Below are 16,036 nucleotides of genomic sequence, written 5' to 3' on the forward strand. Positions count from 1 at the left end.
TGGTCCAGGTTTGAACTTGGAAGGTGAGATGAAGTTCGCCAGTGGCCTGCAATGCGTGTTGATGGTGTTTTTTAATGGTTGAGCACGAAAGGTGATCGATTTTGCTGTCTATCTAGTACTGTATCTGTATGTAAGGTCCAGCTAGTTGATGCTAACAGGGATACAAGCCTCAAATTGCTTTCAAACTGTTATTGCTTTACCTGCTTGTCTTATTTTCGCTATTTGATCATTTATGTCACTTTCAAAAAAAAATTGCTTAATCCCTCTAGCTCGTTTTATAAGTGGTAGTATATTAAGGGCCCGTTTGGAACGCATGATGATCTCCAAACAAAGTTTTCGAGGGCGTATATAATTTAGAGGGTGTTTGTTTCTTTAGTCCCTTCTAAAATTCCTGTCACATTAAATGTTTAGATACTAATTAGAAGTATTAAACATAGACTAATTACAAAATCAATTGCACAGATGGAGACTAATTTGCGAGACGAATCTATTAAGCCGAATTAGTCCATAATTTGCCAATGTGATGCTACGGTAAACATGTGCTAATGATGGATTAATTAGGCTAGATTCATCTCGTGAATTAGCCTCCATCTGTGTAATTAGTTTTATAATTAGCTCATGTTTAATCCTCCTAATTAGCCTTCGAATATTAGATGTGACATGAACTTTAGTCGGACTAAAGATCCAAACACTCCCTTAATTTAGTGGATAGTCATTTTACAGATCGTTGCATTGGTGTCTTATGGCTCTTGATTGATGGCCTTCCAAGTCCCAATCCCTGACAGGCCTCTAGTATGATGATGAGGGAGAGAGGGAATCTTGCAATTGGACCTGGTGGCAACTACATGTATGATCAGTAGGGTCCAATTTACGTCCCAATACTGACAGTACTTCTTCTTCCATTGCTATACCATGTATATTGCATCCTCGTCGAATTTTGGACAGGAGAAAAAAGGGACGCAGGGAAAAGAGTCCGGGTGATGGCACCAACTTGTCTTTAGCCAAAAACATGAACTCAACATCACAGGGAACAAGCTGCTTCTGTCATCCTAACCAACGCCCGACAGTGTTTGCCTGTGTCGTCGTCGTCTGTGATGATGCGAGGCCAAATGGCAGGGTTAGGTGCTGTTTGTCACTTGCGGTGTTGAGGCCCTGTTGGAGTAAGCTGTTGAGGGCGCAAGAGCAATGAAAAAGATTGAGAATGCCTTAGAGTCGTCAGAAATGATATTTTATTTGCATCAGAAGAGGGCCATGTAGTCAAAAACCGAAGGGGACTACTCCAACCTAGGTGCGCGTTGTGCTGACTGCTGAGGTAGCTCCATTTCCTTGAAGGCACAAGAATAATAATACAAAAATGTTTTGGGCTGCGTGCAACCAGAATTTGATCATCAGTTACTTTTTGTGCATTGAGATCATCGGACATTTAGAAATGGTATGTACAGATTTGTCTTTAAAAAAATTAAATAGTTTAGTAGTCATGTAATTGTGCTTTGGTTTGCAAAAATTTAGATAGTTTAGAAATAGACCTTGTTGTTGATGTAAGAAAATGTCAGTGCTCTGCATGCAGCAACCAGATCAGAAGAAATTAAATGCACTTCTTCCCGTCATAGGTTTGCCCTGTAAGCATTGCGGCTATTCGGGTAAACCAATTAATTAAGTCAAAGATTTTGCTGGACCAGACGGGATTCAACTAACGGATACTGCTGATTCGGCCGGCTCCTGACCTAGGCCACACGGCACACGCCCCGCCGGCCGGCCACCGTGGAACGGCCGGCCTCGGCGATGGAAGAAAACCTCATGAGGAGCCGAGCCGAACCGAGACGATAGATGGACGCCCGGCCGAGCACGTAGGAGTAGTAAAAATTGGCGGGGGTTGTTTTGTTTGGGGCTTTGGGCGGCGAGCGCAGGAGCACGAGGCTGGCTCGCCGGCAGAAGCACCACGTCCACACGGAGGGCCTCGTGACGGGCGTCCCGTCCCGCGGTTGCGTAGCGCGCCATGCACGACGCCCGCGCGTGCACAGGAATTTTGACCCGCGGGACGCATGCTTCGATGTAGTACTTAGTATGGTAACCAAACATCTAGGCAAGCTGTTCACTATAGGAACAAAAAAAAAGATATACACCATTCCATTCCAAATATAAGTAATTTTTGACATCGGTATAATTTACAAGGTGATGAAACTTTGACAAATAATTTTCTATTTTATTTTGAAAATTATATAGTTTTTGCATGCTTGATGGTCTACATTTTTTTAAAAAAAACTTAACTGGTAAGAATCCTAAAACAACACATATTTTGAACAAGATGGAGTAATTGCACTTAAACCTCCATCTGATCCATATACTTTTTAACCTTTTTTTTTCACCTCCCAAACTACGTTACGGCCGACGTGCCGACCTGCACACTCTCGTGACATCGCATTTCTTGATGACTTCATGATGGAATCAAATCAAATTTAATTGTAATCGTGGCACTTGGCTTGTTTAGTTGACTTTGCGGTGTGCTTTCTCTCTCGTTATACGCTGTCGATCGTCCTAACCCGCTCCCCGATTGCTACATGCCAAAATCATGTGACACGAGTCGCTATCTCCTCCGTATGTCCATCGCTAATCTTGTTAATGATTCCCGTCCTTTGATTGATCCAGAGTTTTCTGCGAAATGTACATACCCTATATATGCGTTAGAAAATTAAGTACAAAAGCGAACAAGAAAAAAAAGGATGGAACTTTATTCTACAAGCACTAATTCAAAAAGTAGGTATGGTGTTTGGTACGTTTATTTCGCTTCAAAATCTTCACATGTTTCACAGAAACCGTGCACTGCATGTAAATCACCATTAAATCGTTAATCGGTGAGATGCCGGTGGAATTATGCCTAACCAAGGACGGAGCGTACGCGAGCATATCGGCTCTCGATCAATTTCCTGTTTTGAAAAAGGTTAGGCATGGTACACCAGTACTTTCTTTTTTATTCGCAAAGTGAATTCGAATCTCTCACCAAATTAAAATGCGAGTCAAATCCAACATGCTAATGCTGAAGAAATTAATATAATGCACGCGTACAGAACGGCACTGATTACCGGCCTATATCCCGTACGTCGACAGTTTGGTAGCGAGTCCTTGTAGTGTACCTACGTGTCCACCTTTCGGTCTGCAAACAAAATACAACGGCTTATGAATGATTGAATTGTGTATACATGGACCATTTCGCGCTAATCCGGCCAATTCCTCTGCCGGACGGACAAAACGAAACAGTTGTCGATCATATCCATCTTGTTTTCAATTAGCGTAGTGCCAAGTCAAGCCAGTAAGTATTAAAAAAAGCTCAGATCTCATTCAAATTAGAGTATTTGTTTATATAGCCATAATGTATTTATACAACATGAAAAGATAGGCCATATTTCTCCGTTTGTACTTGAACAATTTGTTAATCTGAAACAATGTATTTGTAATCCTAGCCTAACCATATACGAAACTTCATCAATTAAATTTGAATTGAATGGTGTACTTAAGAGCTACACCCTATATGAAGTGCGTGGGATTAGAAAATGCAGCAGGTGCGTGCGGCCTGCAAAGCCAAAAGAAATGAAGTTGTTGACCTCCCAACCTTGGTTTTAGCTCCCCCAAAAACTTTGCACGTCTTTGGGGTTCGGACCGTGCGATGCTATGATCCGCTGCATCTTTGCGCTAGCTTATACTAATCCTACGAAGAAAGAAGATGGTTAAGGAAAGCAAGAGAAAGCACTAGGTGTAGATTAATCGGCGTTTAAGTACAGCGATTAGTATACGCAGATTCTCATCTTAGTTTAATCAAACCAAGGCGGCCGTAGATCATTTCTCGCTCGCAAGTGGTGGTGCGCTACGCAACAAATGCTATATATGCATATATGTATCTCTTGTTGGGTCATGTGTGTGAGGGGCTATTATGACCTCCGATCGCTCCATGTTGGTGACTTTATGGACCCTGGCGCGCGCGCGTGAGCAATGGAGTCCTACTTATAAGTCAAAAAGAGCTCCAAATTTTCAACTATTTTTGTAGGGCAACTGTACTGGTGCTGCCGCTTTTGCACTTCCAAAAGTTTTGCGATGATTTACTTCTACTATACTAGGCTACAACTGTTGATTCCCAACGAGCAAAGACATTAACCCGAAAACCCTAGCTCATCGAGGTATATGAGTACCCCATGGATCCTCACCAATCAGGATACTGGCCGGTCCTACCAAGTGAGTCCGCCTGACCAGAACGTGTGGGTCAAGGATATGAAGATACTTGGAGTACAAATCAAGGATGCCAGGCGATTCAAATCAGCCCTGATATTGCGAGATACGAATTGTAATGCATCTCAGATTACCTTCCATGTAACAACCGAGTAGATTAGATTCAAACCGACTTGTAACCCTAGGTCGTCAGCCTATATAAGGTGGCCAAGGGCGCTCCGCGAGGGTAACTCATCTCGACTCTCAAGCAATACAAGCACTAGCATACAGGACGTAGGGTATTACTCTCCGGAGGCCTGAACTTGTCTTAAACCCTCGTATTCTCGTGATCACCTTTGAGTTCTTGGTCTCGCGATCTTCTCTGCCTACAAATCAACCACTTGGGTAATCCACTTGAGTTCGAGGCCCTCCTTGACACGCTCCGCGTCGGCCGCAGTCGTCTCAAGGAGTTCGGATTTCTTCTTCTACGTGGGCGGGCTCAGCGTGTCGGACTCCTCGTCCACCTCGCTGGCCGACCTGGCCGCAGAGGTTGCGCTCGGGGTAGCCTTCTCCTTTTCCTTCCCCTTCCCCCTCTTACTGGCTATCTTTTTCCTCTTGCGCTTGGCTTCTGCGAGAGGGAGGCCGGCAGCTTCCTTAATGCCTTCCGTGTCCGGCGCCCTCGGCCTGACCGACCTCTTCCGACACGCTCTCGTCCAACTCGATGGAGGAGTCAGACTCCCACTCAAGGCCAACTGGCGACTCGTCGGATTCGGTGGTCGGGCGAACCTTGGGTCGCTGCTGCTCCGCCCCTCCAGATAGTGGCGACGGGCAAAAGAATTCAAATTCATCATTCGGGTCAGTCCACAAGCATAGTCAGCAGCAACACAAAAGCACAAAAAGAATGCCAAATCAATGTTGTTAAGATCATATTAGGTCAGTCGGCGGCCTCTTCAGGGAAAATGCTTTGGGGCAACTCTTGTTTCTGATAACGCCCCCAAAAAACTCAGACACCCGGTTGACGTTTTCCTCCTTGGACACCTTTCGTTGGACCTCCCGGGTCGGGTCCAACACCCTGTGTACTCATATGCTGGATGAACTCGGTTCTTGATCAGCTACGTCAGTCTCCGACTGAAATTGATGTTGACTGCTCCGGCTGTCAGACCACGCGCCTTCAAGTTAGCGATCTTTTGCAGCAACTGCTTCACCTGCACCTGCTCCTTCGAGGTCGGCTGGTTCGACTACTCGGGCATGACCACTGGCCCATATCTAGGACGCGGCGGGATCTCGGGCTGCTGATTGGCGACTGTGAACCACTCTTTGTGCCAGCCCTTGTTGGAATCCTTCAACTGGAGGTCGAAGTACTCCTGAACTTTCTTCGGCCGCAGAGAAAAACCACAACCCCCAATCACTCGTGGTTGCTTCCCCTTGATTGACACGGGCTTCAATTGATACAAGTACTTCCATAAATCGAAATATGAGGAAATGCCCAAATACGCCTCGCACAGATGGATGAAGACAGCAATATCCAAAATTGAGTTGGGATTGAGATGTACCAGCTCGATCTTGTAGTAATGCAGAAGACCCCGAAAGAAATCCCCGCAAGGAATCCTAAACCCGTGCTTGAAGAACAATACGAAGACCACCGTCTCCGTCTTGTCTTCCATGGGGAAATCTTGACCGGCGGTTGGTTTCCAATCCAGCAGCGCCTTGGGCCCGAGGAGGCCCCGATCGACGAGCGCCTAGATGCGCTCTTCCGACATCACTGATTTGACCCAGATTGTGGATGGATCTAGCACTTGCGCTTGGGCCATCTCCTTGGTTTCTACTCCTTGTGATTTAGATCTAATACCTGCAAGGGTCTTGATGCGCATACGACGGCGTGACGACTCGGGCAGCGGTGGCACGGCGGCTTGAGCGGCAGTGGCAAAGTATGCATGGGTGGAATGGGAATTGCAGCAGCGCGGCCTACGGTTTGTGGGCGCGGCGGCGATGTGCTTTGTGGACTGTGGCGGCGGCGATGCGAGTGTAATGTATGGAAATGATAATGAATATGCGCCCCTTGGGCTTTTGAAGGACGTGACGGCGCAACCCTAGGACGGAATCTGCAGGTTTTCTATTGTTACGGCGCACGCGCCAGACGGAGTCCGTGGATTTTTCGTTATGCTTTCAACGACGTGCCTTAGTGGCCCCGCCAGTCCTCGACCTTGAGGGCTGGGCGCCTATTTCGGGTTGGCGTGCCTCCACAGCTTCGCCAGTCCTCGTCCTCGGGGGCTAGGCGCCTATTTCGGGTCGGCGTGCCTCCGCGGCTCCGTCAGTCCTCATCCTTGGGGGCTGGGTGCCTATTTCAGATCAACGTGCCTCTGAGGCTCTGCCAGTCCTCATCCTTGGGGGTTGGGCGCCTATTTCGGATCGGCGTGCCTTCACGGCTCTGCCAGTCCTCGTCCTTGGGGGCCAGGCGTCTATTTCGGGTCGACGTGCCTTGCGGCTCCGCAAGTCCTCGTCCTTGGAGGCTGGGTGCATACTTCTGATCAGCAGGCCTCTGCGGCTTCGCCCATCGTTGTGCTTGGGCACTAAGACCTGCTTCTGGGATCAATTTTTTCTTCCTTTTTTTGACCATTGGACCGATTATACTAATCACTTCAATGCTGGGGGCTAATCTTATGGAGTGCGTCTTGCGACGCCCTCCATATCCTTCGCTTCGACCTGCTAGATGCCCGCCATCCTCTAACTCAGTACTCGACTTCGCTCTACACGTATGACGCTGCGTTCGCTTAGATTTTCTTCTTTTTTGAGCACTGTTCAGCCTCTCCATCACCATGACGCCATCGCAACTTCAGCCGACCACATTCCAAGCTTCGTTGTGATGACCTCAAGTTACTGTTCGCCTACATATCGCTCGGGGGCTTGAGGGATACGGATACCCCATAGGTCCCCACCAACCAGGATACTGACCGGTCCTAGCAAGTGAGCCCGCACGATCAGAACGTGTAGGCTAAGGACATGAAGATACTTGGAGTATAAGTTAAGGATGCCGAATGATTTAAATTTGCCCAGATATTTGTGTGATACGAATTGTAATCCGACTCAGATTACCTTCCATGTAACAACCGAGTAGATTAGATTCAAACCAACTTGTAACTCTAGGTCATCAGTCTATATAAGGCGGCTAAGGGCGCCCTCCGAGGGTATCTCATCTCGACTCTCAAGCAATACAACCACCAGCATATAGGACGTATGGTATTATTCTCCGGAGGCTCGAACCTGTCTAAAACCCCCCGTGTCCCTCGTGTTCTCGTGATCATCTTCGAGTTCTTGGTCTCGCGATCTTCTCTGCCTACAAATCAACCACTTGGGTAACCTTTGGTGTACTACCGGGCTACTAAATCCAACACTCGTATTTCGACCCGCTTATAGTTACAATCTTAATGTGCCAAATTCCATGGGAAAGAAATTAATAAGTTGATAACAGAAATGTAGGTGCATATATAACCCAAAGGAAACACGTACCGAAAATTGTCAAATGGTATAATAACTTTTTTTTTCCAATAATGTTGTATACGAATAGAAATTGTTGAGTTGTGCAAGCATTCTTCATTGGAGGCACAAAAAACAAAACAAATAAAGCCCGTACATAACGTTCCTGTGTGCCGATCGACAAGAATCGAGCGACGCGTGCAGGAGTGGGCATGAATAACCAGCGTCTCGCTCCAAAACAGAAAGTGGGTATACTCCCTGGTGTCTGCAGGCTGCAAGTCGTTTCTTATACGCTTCAACAAAAGCGTACGTCCGCGTGCCTGCAACAACCTACTACCTGACTAGACAAAGCTGCAAGTGGTGTCCCCGATCCTGCACGTACATAAATGCATCGCGCGCGCTCATGGCTCCGCTACGGACCAAGCGTGTACACGTACGTATACCTGTCTCCGTATGTGTGGTGACGGTGACACGTGGGCCCAGCGCTCACATGCATCCTACATTTTCCCTCCCGGATTCGGACGTGTATAAATTGGGGAGGAAAAAAGACAAAGTTATACATATATGCAAATAATCGCAGCGATTTTCCGTGTATGGTGAGCTGAGAAATTTGACACCCCCATGTCGATTTTATGAAATTTAATCCATGTCGATTTTGTACGAACATCCTCCGACCTCCGGCACAGCAATGTCCTCGGCCGGCCTGCACTGTTCTGCCCAGGACAGTCAGAGTCAGCGCTCTGTGTACCCATGCCGTGGGGCCCGTATGTAAGGCCTGAGACTGACAGCCGGGCCCGCCGGTAAGTCGCGTCACCGGCTGTCACCCCCTAGGTCATGTGCTACAGCCATCAATGCCATGCATGGCCCATCAATACGATGGCTCGCGTCGAGCCGGCCACCGAAATTAGGCACGATATTTTTCTATTTATTTCGCTTCAGTTTGCAGCGGAGTGAATTCAGCTGCTGTTGCAAAGTTACTACTCCTACCTCTTACTGTAATTCACTGACACCACCTTATGAACTAAAGGGAAAAAAAAGAAAAGGGAGCGAAAATATTTTTGGAAAGGGAAGGGATGATGAAAGCCCGCAGAAAAAGTAGGAAAAGGCGCCGAAAAGAAGAGCAGAAGCAGATAAGCGCTAGCGTTTTCTTTTCGCGGATATACAAATGTGCAGGTGCGACGCCGAAGTACGTCACCGAACAGAGAATACGGCAATGGCAGGCCCTCCCGCCGACCGTCTCCACGGGACCTTCAACGCTGACACATTTGCTTATCCATCATGCTAACACAAACCTCACCACTAGCGCGTATTATTTTTTTTTCATATAATAGCTTTAGCATATTGTATTGTTGTTATATCTAATCCGGCGTATAATCCAGAACACGTATTCAGAGACTGATAAAAGTGACAGGGCAACAGCAACAATTTGTTCGTTCTTAGCCCTGGTTGAGGCATTTCAAATCCAGTCAATAATATAAACATAGAGAAAATTAAACGACTACAATTTTGAGTTTCAAAGTTTGAGCCTCGTTGCACATAGCGTAATGTCAAATGTGTGGTTGGGATTTTAGCCGAGTGCAAGATTTTTTCTGCTGGCAATTTTCGGGCTTTAACAGGAGGGTTTTTTTTTTTTTGTCAAGAGTTGAACAATTTTCCCGTGAGTATATTTTAAGCGAAATTCCAGTGAATTTCTTGCAAAATTTTCACACGCCAAAGAATTACTGTAGCCTAAGCGGGTCCGAATCGTCGACGTAAACCCGGATCCGAGACCCTAAACCCTACAGAACGAGCTCCACATCACCCAGCCCGGCTTCACATTTAACACCACCACCTCAAAAACGGCAAGCGCATGACCAGCGTCTCCTCCACCACCACCGCCTCCCTCTCCCTCTCAACGACTCACACCGCCGCCGCCGCGGCTCCTTGAACCACCAGTCCACCACCACCACCACTGGTGCGGAGGGGGCGCGGGAGCGATGGGCAACTGCCAGGCGGCGGAGGCAGCGGCGGTCATCATCCAGCACCCAGGCGGGAAGGTGGAGCGCCTCTACTGGTCCACCACCGCCGCCGAGGTCATGCGGAACAACCCGGGCCACTATGTCGCGCTCGTCATCCTCCGCGTTGCCGCTGACAAGGCCGCCGCCGCCACCACCGGGGACGCCGCGGCGGCGGCCACCACCGGTGCCGGTGCCGGAGGCGGCGGCGGGGGAGGGGCCAAGATCACCAGGGTCAAGCTTCTCAAGCCCAAGGACACGCTTCTGCTCGGCCAGGTCTACCGCCTCATCACCGCGCAAGGTTAGCACTCGACGGTCTATTGGCCTCCTCCTCGAATTGATTGCGCCCGGATTTCTCGCTGTCCGTATGCCGTGGCAATCTCGAATTCTAACCCTGTCGTTCTGCGTGCAGAGGTGACCAAGGCGCTGCAGGCGAGGAAGAACGAGAAGATGCAGCGGTGCGAGGCCATCAGGCAGCAGCACGAGCAGCTCCGGCGCGGCGACGGGGGCGACCATGGCTCTTCCGACCAGGTTGGTCAGCGATTCTCCGACACGATTCTTTTTCCCCCCTGCCGCGAGAGAGGCAGCTGCTGATTTCTCCTCGGCCCCCCACGCCGTCGTTGCAGGACGGGAAGCAGGAGAAGGACCGGCACCGGGGAAGAGGCCGGCACTGGCGGCCGGCGCTGCAGAGCATCTCCGAGGCCGCGAGCCAGAGCAGCAGCAGCGTCTCTGAAGCCGCCACCAGCTGATGCTACTGACAGGACCGTGCCATCCGGGCTTCTTCTTCTTCTTCTTTCTTTTGATTTATGATTTGCTTGTTAGTAGTATAAAGTGCTTGAGCCTAGCCAGCAACCCAAAAAAAATGTAAATCAGAGTGTCAGAGCAGGATCAATAGGAGCCTTGTTTCGTCTCTCATGTAAAATTTGGCATGGTGGAACTGAAACTCAGTGTTCAAATCAGTCGAGTGGTTCGCCAATTGCAACTTTGCTCTTTCCAGAGCAAGAATATTGAGCAGAAAGGGGGGAAAATGAATTCCCTTCTTACTGTTCTCTCACTGTCATATTAATCTTGATGTCACTATAGCAGAAATGATACCAATCAGATTATCTGATAGAGAAGCAAAACAAGATAATTTCAGTCTCAAATCAGAGATAAAGTATATTTGGATGTCGCTCCGAGAGATAAATAGCAAAACTGCTGCAGAGACTATCATATACTGATATACACATTTCGGAAACTGCAGCAAAACTCTAGCAAAGGCCATCATATAATCCAATCTTGAGCTGTGCTCGAATCCAAATTATAAACTACCAACAGTACCATTCTTCATCTAGAATTCGCGACGTTCGATGCGCCTTCGTTTTGAATTCCAGGATTCAGAGGCTTTATCAGCGAGCGACTGACTGTCAGGTGCTAAGCACATGCGATTCAGTGTAGAATACTCGGCGGACGAGGACAACGCCACTGCTGGGCGGGCGCTAAGTTCCATCAGACCACTTGGGGGAGCTGCCAGCCCGGACGGACACCGTCCACGGCTGCCAGTGGAGCTCCAGCGAGCCGCCCGCCGAGCCGAGACCGCCCCGCCCGGCGCACGTGTGCCGTGCCGCCGCTCCGGCCGCCGCCCACCGCTGCGGTCTCGGGATTCAGTCTCGCTGCCCTGCAGCCTGCACGAGGGTCGGCTCAGCCTGCATTGGGAAGAACTGCAACTGAAACTGAAACTGAGCTCAGGTAATATAGTATTAGTGTCTGTACAGAGATCCGGATCCATCAGGCCACGGCCAGTGCAGGCAGCAAATGCAGGCCAGCGATCATGTTCAGTTAAGCTCAGTTCAGTTCAGTTGGGCAAGTGAGTTCTGATAAAATGGTGTTGGACAGGGATCAGATGTTTTCCACGATCATGTGGACGTTGTATCGGGCGGTCGTGCCATAAGGTTTGTGAGATGGTATTACCGGGTATAATCCAGCTGGTGGTTTGTGTCATAGGCCCCTCTGATGGGTTCAGATCCAGATCCTAGAGTGCAACGGGTGAGGGATTATTTGACAATTTGGTCAGGGATCCTTGCGTCCCGGCTCAATGATTCTGGAAGGGGCAAAAGCCTGATTAGCAGCGTGCGTGCGTGCTGCAAAAAGGCGGAGTGGTGCATCATTGTTCACAGAAAGTCTGAACCTTTCTTGAGCAATATATCAAATTGGTGTGGCAGGATTTGCCAATGCAAAAGCAAGCTACAAATTCTTGGAGTAAAAAGACAATTGCAAATCTGGAGAGGAGTAAGTGAATATCTGAACATAAATTAAGCATCAGATAGAACATTGACAAGGTTAAGCAGGAACTGCTGACAAGCTCCAGATCACACATACATACAAAAGCCTCCTCACACGATATACCATCTTAATCCTGCTAAGAAAGGTCTAAATGCTCATTGCTAACAGCACAGGTTAGCAAATGGTAAATCAGAAAAGCAGCCTAAAAACATTAGGAAGGATGGAATCTTCAGTTTAGAGATCATCAGTTGACTCCTCGCCCGTTCCTATTAAGACACGAGAAAGTAAGATTAGTATAAGATAGAATCAGAAAAAAAAAAGGAAAACTGGAATTAAGATCGCAGGTCGTACCAGCTGGTGTCAGCCAATCCTGAGTACAAACAAGCTCTTCAACCCACTGTCTACTACCAGACTCTGATATTGCCAGTGTTGCAGTCCTTGTTGCAACCTTCCAGTCACTAACGCACGGTAGTGCTAACACATCACGTGCCATCCGAGCAATAGTAGGATAATTCAGGCTATGTTCCTTCCACCAACGGAGAACACAGGGTCCCTTCCACCATCGGAGAGCACTGGGTTTACCTGCTGTTCTTTTTAAACCAGCAGGCTCACTTGTAGTGAGATGTGGCGCTTGTAGGTACTGATCAAGTTCAGCCATTGGTCTCTCGCTGTACTGAGATTGGTGATAACGATAATACTCCGCCAGCTTATCTCCATCTACAACAATTCCCTTGCTAGTTTTGGACCCGGAAGTGCTGCTAGGGTCTTCCACCTGATCTGAATACTCATTGAACAGGCTAGCAAATGTATCAAGCACATCATGAATACAATCTCGTACATTTTTGTCCAAATCAGAGAGCCAAATGTGGGACTTGATGCGCTCCAGGCGGCATTCAGGATCCATGACCATAGGCATACAGAAATGGAAGAAAGAGACTTTCCAGCATTCCTTGAACTTCTTTTGCATCTTCTCCTGTATTTTAGAAAATGTGTCATCATCCTTGCACATATAAGATTTAAAATTCACATCCTTCTTCACATCCCACGCCATGTTAAAGAAATGAGCTGGAGTAGGATACTCTAAAGCGAAGTCCACGTGTTTATGGAGATCGTCCAATATCGAACAAATCTTCCTTGCTGTCCGCCAGTCTTCTGATGATGGTGCATATCTGCAGTTGGGATACTGTACCGCTGAAGGGGCGAGACTCTTTGTATGCTTGGAACATTTTGACAACTTCTCCATGATTTTACCAAGTTCATCCAGTCCAACCTGAATAACCTGATCGAGCAAATGAGTTGCATAACGAACCACAAACAAGCTCCGTTTTGCAGTGAGTGGATTCCGTTCCTGAAGGTTGGCCCTGACACTTGAAGCCACTGAATCATCAATGAACGCATCATCCAGTATAATGCAGAAAATCTTGCCATCAAGGCCCCATTGTTCAATAGCTCCCAATATGATATCACTCAATTCATTTGCAGCACAAGACGAATCCACAGCACGGAATACGATGATCTTTTGCTGCTCCTCCCATTCGTCATCAATGTAATGAACTCTCAAGCACAAGAATGGTGAGATTGGATCATAGTGCCACATATAGACACTCAAGCAAACACGACCGCGCAAGGCTATTAACTCCTCCTTCAGCTTGGATTTTTCCTTCTGGAACAAGTTTGAAGTGTACACCATCACATCATCGTGGGATGGCATCTTGATTTTAGGATTCGACCAAGCAACTAGCTTCCTGAATCCGTCTTGCTCCACCATCCTTGGTAGGTGCCCATGCATGGCCAACATCTCGATAAGTTCTTCATGGGAAGTATCCTGATCAACCTCCTGATGCTTCTGACTCGTGTCAACAGGGATGACCATCTGCTTAGGCAACATGATTTCCTCTGTAGATAGATTCTTCCTATTGTTGTCAGTGGAAATACCAAGCAAAGAAAGATTCTTCTGCTCAGGTGCATCAGGTCCTTCATGAGACCCATTCTGATCAACATCCTGATTCTTCCTATTCGTGTTCGTGGGAATATCAGGCAAGGCAAGCTCCTGCTCAGGCGCTGTAACTTTTGTGTCTGTGCATTTCTTTTGGCTGGATGGCAAGAATGAGAGCTTCTTCTGTCTCAGATCAGAGCCAGCAGCTATTTTGACCTTCTGCATAAATGGAAATGATGTGTGCTCCTGCATCTTTGGCCTCTTCTGAGTCGCGGGGATGCAATTTGTCAGGTGCCGTATCAGGCTGCTAGTGCCATTGGTTCCACTGAAGACCTGGTGGCAGTGCATGCATTCAGCCCGCGTGACCTTCCCATCAACATAGGTGGGTATGAAGTCATCCCACACCTTTGACCGAAGCCTTTTGTTCAGCTTTGTACCGGTGAACAATGGGCTGGGGATGCTGCCAGTGCTCTCATCTTGTTCAACTAAGTCATTGGCATTGCCAGCCAGATCTTCCATGCCTGGGCAAAAAAAAGGCAGAGTATTAGAACATGGAGCAATTTGATGAAAGCCTGGTCACTACCTGAGCATTGTGCTAATACAATGGTAAAAGTTTACTAAAGAGGCTTTAAGTTAACAAACTTTTTATATGGAATAAAAACACACCTAGTGAATACAAAGACTAAAGTTGGGGTTTCGGTTTCACATCTCAACAAAGCTGCGTTTGCAAGGCAGCACTGAAGTTGAACTGTTGAAGTAATAGCATGTGATCTGCAAATACTTTATTGACAGAAGGATAGTAAGAAAACTAAAAGTCGTTCAAACCCAGAAAAGTAAACTATTAGCACTTGACAGAATAATCACCGATGTAAACCAAGAGGCTAGACAGGTGGCACTTGCATATAGAAACTATACCATTCACCATTTTGTCGTGCTCCTTGCCACTGCGCGGCAGTTGGAGTTGGGACTATGGCACTCTCGATCTATACTTACGCACAGGAAACCAAATCATCCATCCTGATTTTCACAATCGACTACGAAACGGATGACCGTACGAATCAAACAACCAAAGGCAAGATCTACGGCGAAAAACAAGCTGTAGTGCATTTTTCTACCATAACATTAGGAAATAGAAGAAGCCCATACCGATCTTTGCAATCCCACGGCCCAAGACACGGATCAGTATAGGGCGGAAGGCAGAGCTGTGGTTCTCAGAATCGGGGTTAGGGGGGACGCCGCGCTTTTCGTCTCGGCGGCGGCTGAAGAAGGAGACGAGGCAGCAGTGGAGGGAAAGGGGAACCGGGTGGCCTTTCCCGCCGCTTTCCTCCCGCCAAACTGCCCTCGGCTCCTGCACACCCCCGCGCCGCCGCACCGCGTCGCAGCAAAACGCTCGGCGGCTCGGGCCAGTATCTTTGGACGGTACGGGCTGGCCGACCTCAGCCCATTACGCATGTGGGCTGAGCAGCCCAGAGTCGTGGAACTTTGCTCTGCCTGGCTGGATTCAGCTATCACTTTTCTGTGTTAAAAAAAAGATACGGAGTATCTTTTCTTCTGTTTTCTATAAGCAATCTGAGTGACATGCCGAAAAAGATACCGTAGAAAGCAAAAAAAATCTATTGACAATGACAATTGAGCTAAGCCGCTACAATATCTTAATTCAGAAAACAAACAACACTTATACTTTAATAGAATATCTGCACATGGGCTAACTGAGACCGCCCCCACGTCGCTCCCCCTGCGAGCGACATGGGCAGCGCCCGAGCCACCGCTGCCGACCACCCCCCACTGCCTCTCGTGTCCACCTCGCCGCCGCCGGAAGCCCGATCGGCTCCCGAGGATGGCGTGGCGGGGTAGACCGGCCGGTTGGTGACTTCTGCGCCGAGGCGGGGCGGCGCAAGGGGACCTCGGCCGACGGCCTAGATCCGGCCCTGCTGTGGGTGGATCCGGCCTCCCCGCCACCGGATCCGCCGCCCAAGACCCACCCCGGCAAGCCACGCGAAGACGGCGGCGGCTCCACTACGCAAGCTCAGTGGCGCAGGTTGCCGAGGAGGAGCACCATGGCCGGGTAGAGGACGGCGGCCATGAGCGACGAGGAGACGGCCGCCGCGCTAGAGGTGGGGCTCGGTGTGGGGCGTTGGCAGCGAAGGCGACGCCAGCGAAGGAGGACACGGCG

The 16,036-nt window shown here is 48.6% G+C and overlaps 2 protein-coding genes across 2 annotated transcripts; one reads left to right on the plus strand and one right to left on the minus strand.

Moving 5' to 3' along the window:
* The first annotated feature begins 9,501 nt into the window (after positions 1-9,501).
* Positions 9,502-10,661, plus strand: LOC101775056. The gene is made up of 3 exons (XM_004956664.3): positions 9,502-9,966; positions 10,078-10,196; positions 10,292-10,661. Exons 1-3 carry the CDS (start codon positions 9,648-9,650, stop codon positions 10,412-10,414), a joined length of 561 nt encoding a protein of 186 aa, XP_004956721.1. The 5' UTR covers positions 9,502-9,647; the 3' UTR covers positions 10,415-10,661.
* A 1,277-nt stretch (positions 10,662-11,938) lies between these two features.
* Positions 11,939-15,196, minus strand: LOC105913843 (zinc finger BED domain-containing protein RICESLEEPER 1). Its single transcript, XM_012843884.2, has 3 exons — positions 15,010-15,196; positions 12,279-14,384; positions 11,939-12,193 (listed from the first exon to the last, which is right to left on the minus strand). Exons 2-3 carry the CDS (start codon positions 14,380-14,382, stop codon positions 12,162-12,164), a joined length of 2,136 nt encoding a protein of 711 aa, XP_012699338.1. The 5' UTR covers positions 14,383-14,384; positions 15,010-15,196; the 3' UTR covers positions 11,939-12,161.
* Between the last annotated feature and the right edge of the window lie 840 nt (positions 15,197-16,036).

Source organism: Setaria italica, chromosome II (genome assembly GCF_000263155.2).
Source record: "Setaria italica strain Yugu1 chromosome II, Setaria_italica_v2.0, whole genome shotgun sequence".
In the NCBI taxonomy this organism is placed as follows: Eukaryota; Viridiplantae; Streptophyta; class Magnoliopsida; order Poales; family Poaceae; genus Setaria; species Setaria italica.

Excerpts from the sequence above, each read along its gene's own strand:
- LOC101775056 (XM_004956664.3), top strand. The coding sequence starts at position 9,648 with ATGGGCAACTGCCAGGCGGCGGAGGCAGCGGCGGTCATCATCCAGCAC. Across the intron at positions 9,967-10,077 it reads CCGCCTCATCACCGCGCAAG|AGGTGACCAAGGCGCTGCAG; the intron begins GTTAGCACTCGA and ends TTCTGCGTGCAG. Across the intron at positions 10,197-10,291 it reads ACCATGGCTCTTCCGACCAG|GACGGGAAGCAGGAGAAGGA; the intron begins GTTGGTCAGCGA and ends CCGTCGTTGCAG.
- LOC105913843 (XM_012843884.2), bottom strand. The coding sequence starts at position 14,382 with ATGGAAGATCTGGCTGGCAATGCCAATGACTTAGTTGAACAAGATGAG. Across the intron at positions 12,194-12,278 it reads GGATTGGCTGACACCAGCTG|GAACGGGCGAGGAGTCAACT; the intron begins GTACGACCTGCG and ends GTGTCTTAATAG.